This window comes from Arachis ipaensis, chromosome B09 (genome assembly GCF_000816755.2).
Source record: "Arachis ipaensis cultivar K30076 chromosome B09, Araip1.1, whole genome shotgun sequence".
Lineage (NCBI taxonomy): Eukaryota > Viridiplantae > Streptophyta > Magnoliopsida > Fabales > Fabaceae > Arachis > Arachis ipaensis.
Genome location: NC_029793.2, coordinates 27,526,822 through 27,533,877, shown reverse-complemented (window position 1 = coordinate 27,533,877; position 7,056 = coordinate 27,526,822). Strand labels below are relative to the sequence as shown.

Here is a 7,056-nt window from a genome sequence, read left to right as displayed (position 1 = left end):
GAAACATTTGAATAATTATTTATAAGATAGATCCAAAAAATTAAGGCAATTTTTTTTTAATTATTTTCTTTAAAGGTTATTTTATTATTCACAAAAAAAATCATAAAAAATTTCTAAAATCATAAAATTTTAAAAAGAGTTTTTTTTTTTTAAATTTGCATGCAAAAGATCGAGTCAAAATTTAATTTCCAAAGTTTTTTGAGAATATATATTCAATATCTAAAGTTTTTTTAAATTTTCATAATAATAGATAAAATGAAATAGTGGGAGTATGTGATTTTGAGTATGACATTCGGTCTAGTAAAAATTTTTTACGCATTTCATTTTGTGTTTGATAAATAAAAAAAATCATGTATTTATGCTTGTAGTTTCTAAAAATTAAGGGTGCTTTTTAAAACACCTAAAAAAGAATTTTTCAAAGTTGATTTGTACTTATTAAAATTAAAAAGTCTAATATAATTTCAAATATTAATAAATATCTAAATTTATTCTTATATTTCAAAGTTGATTTGTACTTATTACAATTGTTGTTACTTGCACTTATTAAAAGTCATTTTTAATTTGATTTATCAAACACAGACATTACAACTTTTAAAAAGTTATCTTTCAAAAACTATTTTGATAAACTAAGATTTTACCAAATCAAGCCATAATAAACTGATGACATAAACATCACCATGCGTCTAAGTTAAGAGAGTAAAGCGCAGGATGCTAGATTGGCAATTAATGAAAAAACTCTAGGCATCCATGAAATTCACGAAAAATATTTGACAGTGTGACAGAGACAGCTTAGGTTTACCCTTTGAAGTTTTCGTGTCTGAGAACGAGCTTCCTGCAGACAAAACTCCAGCTTCAAGACCCTCTTCTTCAGCTCCTGATCAACGCGCCGCTGTTTCTCCAACTGTTTTCAAACATATCAATAATGCCTTTAAATACAATAACCAAGGACCTCAAAATGCAAGCACTAAATAAATGAAAATGAGACTTCTCCTTTCCCTCTTATGTTTTATCTGTCAACTGTCGATGCGTCTTTGGATCAATTGTACCTCAATAGAGTTTAATCTATTGTACCTCAATAGAGTTTAATCCAAAATGTACCGACAGCTGATAGTTGAAAGATAAAAGAGAAAGGAAAGAGCAATTAAATAAACTTCCTTTACCTGTGACTCTAATTCCTTAGTCTTGATTTTCCAATGAGCAGACATAATCTTAATGTCATCCTTAAGTCTTGCTATTTCCTCATCCTTAACAACCAGAAGCTTATTCATCTTTTCGACATTCTTAGGAGAAACTTCATCCAATAATTTCCGCAGTTCACAGTCCTTGTCCTCTCCCGCTTTCGCAAGAGCCTCCATAATATCGCGCTCAATTCTCATGACTTCATCCTTCAATTGCTTCTGTGAAGATTCCCTTGCCTGAAGATCCTTCTGTAGGTTGTCAAGTTGCTCACCAAGCCTAGTTACTCGATCCTCGTGCTCTCTCAGCGAAGTGTTTTTCTCATCAAGTTCCTTTAGAAGTTCTAGACATTGGAGCTGTGCTGATTGGGCCGATGCGGCACTCGCATCCGCAGTTGCTCTTGTCGCTACAAGCTGTGTTCCAAGATCATCCAAGTCCTTCAGATACTGGATCAAAAAATATAAAACGGTGATTTATAAATGATACTAGCTCATGTAACTTCCCAGATAATTAGTATGTTGAAACAAAATATTCATTTTTCTTTTCTATGACTAAAGGTCTAAAGTTCGATCTTTGTTGATCCAAAAGAAAAGAATTTTTGTATTAAGTAAACTACAAGAAAGAAAAAAAAAACTATGCAAAATTGAGACAAACCCAAAAGAGACTCGTGCGTGGAAAAATGTATTAGAAATATCTCCTCCTATAAACTACTAATACTCCTATACACCACTAATACAAAACCATTCAACTTCTACAATAAAATTTGTTGACATTATTGCCAATGAATTATAACTCAAATGACATTGTCTCCCCATATTCACCTAAGATGTCGTGGGTTCGAGTCTCCATATCTTTGGTAAAAAAAAAAATTGGTGACATTATTCCTTTGCTCAGATCAGGGAAGTTATTATGCAAAGTATACAAACATAATTTTCATTCCACATTACAGTTTCCTTAATTTCATGCAAAGTTTCTAGCACACTGTAAATTACTAGATGCATTATATCTCACTTTAATATATCACCAAAGGGAGATAAAATAGTATATTAGGTAACATCACTACACCACTCAAAGCAAAGCGCTGGACACTTTTTTTTTTTCAATAATTCATCAATCTCCCAACACCCAACGTAGTGGATTTATGGAAATGGAAATATTATTAAATTATCATAGTATCCAGAAAAGACTCAACAGGGTCTCAAACGGAATAACTAAAGCATAAAACAATCATGTTACTTGTATATCAAAAATCAATCAACCAAATCAGATATCTGTATGTAATATACATTAGAATACAAAAATACACATTAAAAATAAATTAAACAACACATATATCTATACAGAAATACATAATGGTTGATTTGGTGGCTGAATTTGCATTGGTTTTAACAAACAATTTTCTTGATGAACTAAAAAAAAAGGGAATAAGTGACTTCGGTTGTAAGGGCTTAAGGGATTTAGAAACTATAATTCTGGAAGCATTTATGTGGAAGTATGGTACAAACATATAGGGACAAGTTCTAATTTTTCATTTTGTGGAACTACTTCTTCTTCGCTTATTTGGCTATTAATAGATGTATGTTAAATTTAATTACTAGAGGCATACAATTGTAATATGCTCCATAACTACCACTTCAACCCTTCAAAGTGTAGTTTGGAGAAAAATGGTCCTTCAAAAGTAGAGAACTATTATCCATGCTATAGAAAACAGTGGTTCTGTTTTAACAAATCCAATTAAAACTAGAATCAATTTTGTTAACAAACAAATGTTTTTAGAATTTAATTTTGATATACGGTTAGTGTAAAACAGTTTTACAAGTACATCCAACTGCGTAACATCACGTCAACAAAAATAACTACCTCGCGTGAATGGTCATCTAAAAGAATGGATATGATTAGACAACTGTCTAAACATTTTACACTGTTAATATGCGTCAAAATTAAACTCTGTTTTTAAAGCTAAAATGGGCATTTACTCAAAATTAGAATAAAACATTATGATCTTTTGGGTATCACAAGAGAATTATTACTCTTTAATGAATAATTTTGTCGGCAAATTAATCTTTCCATAGTCAAAATGATTTCAATCTTATATATCATAATAGTCTGAACATAAAAAGTTAAAAAGAGGCCGATTGATACCTTTTCAGCAGAAGAGGCTGAAGCCTGAAGCTGCTCGTTCCTTTCTTCCAATTTCTTTTGCAATCTTCCAATTTCAAACTCCATGCGCTTGGCTTTAGTCTCTGCTTCCTGCATGATTAAAGAAAAATTCCATTAAAAAAAAACATGACCCCACAACTCAAAAAGTAGAAATGATTGATATCAAAATTTGAAAAATTTTCTCCAAGTATGGCCAAAAAGTAAACCCAATTTATTGGGGTTTTTTTTTTTTAATTGTAACAAAAAGGACACAGAAGGTAGCAACTAAAAATTTGAAAATAAAAGAATCTTAAGTTCATAACCTTGTACCTTTCTTGTTAAGGTTTCTTTGGCATAAGATTGTTCCTGTGAAGCAAGACGGTTCCGAACATCCTTCAACTCTGCAGCCAAAGACACCACGTTGCGCTTGAAACTCTGCTTCTTTTCATTCAAATCCTTCAATAGTGGATCAATATCTCTTGCTAATGCTACAGTACTCGTCACTGAACAAGATGATGATGGTTTCTCAGATGCTGACATGACCAGTTTTTTTGAGGTTCTTCAACTATGCACGTCTCTGCTATAACAATAATAATAATAATAACAATAACATGTTACATATGTGGTGTAATGAAATCGTGTTTTGTATTGTTTATGAACAAAAATAAGATTTTATGGACCAAAGATCAGAAGTTTACTTTACTGGTCCATGGTATGAAAACATTTACTATGCCTAATTCGCTCTGCCATGTGAAATGAACATGGTAGTTGGTACAATTAATATATAATCAACAAAACAAAATGGAAATAGCAAATTTATTAAAATAAAATCATAATAACAATAGAAAACACAAAGGGGCTTAGAAAGTACTGGAACCAAATTCGAATTGGTCTAGTAATAAAATAGAATAGAATATACCAATTAGATACTGGTAACAAAGATTAAAAAGAAAAAGGGCTTCAACTTAATTTTCCGATTCACGAAAAGGTTGCTACTGTATTCGAATTTCAAAGTTCTCTTTTCTACAACTAGATACTAGATATTCGTTTATGTCAAAAAAAAAAAAAGACTCCAACAAAAATTGGTCATATATTTTAATTTACGGCATGAATTGGTGTAGACATCAACCTCCACGATAATTGAGAGGAGAGAGAAACAGAGAAAGAATTGCCGTGACCCTCCGAGGGGTCTTATCTGTCATTGTCCAATTAAATAATAATAAATAATGATAATAATGAGGGTCAAATGAGGGACATGATCGAAATTAATGGATTCTGGTCTTTCGCAGTTTCAAAATTAATTCGAATAAAAAATAAGTAAATTCAATTAACTATCATCAACTTAAGAGAGAGATTTAAAGAAGCGGAGTTAGGATGATACGTACCAGTGGTGGAGCCTTCAGCCAAAGCTGAAACTGAAACTGAAGCTTTGGCTCGGTGTTTTTGTGTGAAATCCAAAGGAAGAAGAAAAGTTATGAGATGGAAAGAGATGGAATGGGAAGTGAGTAAATGGAATCTAAAACGCAGATGCCGCAATCTCAGCAATTGTTTTTTATTATTAGGGATTAAGAGGTTGTAGGTTCGAGTCTCATATCTTTAGTAAAAAATAAAAATTACAAGTAATTTTTTAAAAAATATTCATTACATATAATATCTTTTTTATATATTTTTATTATAAAATGAATAATTTTTATTTTTTTATTAAAAATATAAAAACTTAAATTCACAATTTTTTAAATGAATATAAAAAAATTATGCCATTTAAACTATAATAATAACAATCATCTTTACCATTTATTTAAAAACAATCTACACCGTATAGGATTCTTTTAATATATGTTTAATATTGAACACTTATCTCGTACTTAAAAAAGTATTATTATATGTTAATGTCAAATATTTTACAGAGATCCTAAAATGATTTAAAATTATTTGTGTATGTGTTTGTGTAAATATAAAATATAAAATATAAAATAAGTGATTCGGAGTTACCTAACCTCTGGTTCGGAAACATGACAAATTCCGAGGCAACAGCTATGTTTCATTGGGTTTGTTGACCACAATCGCTGAGCGCGGCAAATACAAATTTTGGTCTTGAAGCATCGTTTCTTGACACGTGCATCGTGCGTGCTTAGTGGGCCTTTGCGTTCACTTGTACTTTTGTGGGGTATATCACAAGTATCACCAACTCTCAGCAATCTACCGATTTGAATTTTGAAGCTTCAACATCAAATAAATTTACAAGAGAGAGCAATCTAACTCTTGAAACTTGAAAGTGAAAAAGTAGACAATTTCTTTGCATTTTAATATCACCTTTCAAATAATCAACTTGGTTAATTGAGTGGTCAACTCAATAAATAAAGGTAAGAGATTTAAATTCTAATTTTACATGCAATAATTTATTAACTAACACAAACCATTAAATAAAATTCAAATTCACAACGAATTAGTTCTTAATCTATCATATTAAAAAATTCTATAAACAACCATAAAAATATAATCTTTTAAAAAGGTATTTGTCTACAGTAAAAAAAATTAGAATTAAAATTCAAAAAATTATGCTTGGAGATATCAGATAATAAATGAGAATCTATTTGTACTGTAAAGTTTTTTTTTTCAAAATATTTTTTAATTAATGTGAAGAATTACAAATAGTTTGTGAATATAATTTTTTTCTTTTTTCTTCTATTTTCTTTTTTCTTTTTTTTCTAATCTAAGTGAGTTGTTTCTGTTCCATAGTATCATCTCTTTCTTGGCAATTGCCTGTCCAATACCATTCAGTGGCTACCGCTTCTCTTTCCATTGAATTCATTAATTTTTCGACAAATCTAAAACATCTATCTTTTACAACTTATACCACCACCTCTACTTCATTTCAATTCACATCAAATTCTAAAGTACTCAATTTCATGAGTTTTCGTTCATAAAAATGTCATCTTTTAAAACCGCTCAAACAATATTTCTTCAAAAAAATTAAAAAGAACTAACAAGACAAGGCATGAAGGCTACAAAAAAAGTAAAGCAACTCTAAAGGAGCTATGAAATTGTGTGATGAAAGTTGGCCTTTGTCCTCTAATTAATAAACATATGTCGCGATTTTCTCTTTTTCTGTTGCTAGTTATGTTACAAATTAATCTCTTTTCCTCTTTCGTAATCCTTAATGTCCAATGAAAGTAGCACTTTTCAGTAGTTGATTGGATTTACATTTGCCAATTATTAATAAAAGTTGGAATTTATTTTCAAAAAAATACTCTTGCAATTTCACATCATTAGAGATTTTTTGATCTTGTTTATGTAAACTTATTTTAGCGGAAGTATTAATTAGGATCTTAAAAGTTATGATTTTCATACCTGGATTGGTTGCCATAACAAGTCCTGATTACGGCAGAGTTGAATTTTAAGACTGATTTTGTTGAGTTTTGGTTACAGTAGAGTTGATCTCCAACACTGGTTTCTCTCTCTTTTCTTTCCTTCTGACATTCATCAGGATGGCAGTTTCACGCTATTTTCAGTGAGTGGAAACTGTAAAACGTCGTGTGTATTGAGGCAGAGAGAGGACCATTTTTATATGTGTTATAATCTTTAAATCTAATGCGTCCATCAAACATTAGCATTAACGGATGAGATTAAGCCATTAATGATTTATAAATAATTACAATTAGGCCACAATAGAAGTTTAAATTACAATAAACTTCCAACATTCTCCCACTTGGCCTAAGTGTAATCATATTCTCACACATT

At 30.4% G+C, this 7,056-nt stretch overlaps 1 protein-coding gene across 2 annotated transcripts in view; it reads right to left on the bottom strand.

Annotated features, from left to right (window-relative positions):
* Positions 1-4,867, bottom strand: part of LOC107619098 (myosin heavy chain, cardiac muscle isoform) — a 5,825-nt gene extending 958 nt beyond the window's left edge. The window contains exons 1-5 of one of the 2 annotated variants that reach the window (XM_016321316.2): positions 4,701-4,867; positions 3,646-3,892; positions 3,319-3,426; positions 1,161-1,622; positions 800-901 (exon numbers count right to left, since the gene is read on the bottom strand). In XM_016321316.2, the coding sequence (XP_016176802.1) occupies positions 800-901; positions 1,161-1,622; positions 3,319-3,426; positions 3,646-3,855 (882 nt within the window). In that variant the 5' untranslated portion in view covers positions 3,856-3,892; positions 4,701-4,867. Of the gene's footprint in view, positions 1-799; positions 902-1,160; positions 1,623-3,318; positions 3,427-3,645; positions 3,896-4,700 lie in introns of both variants that reach the window. The other variant, XM_016321317.2, reaches the window with a different exon arrangement.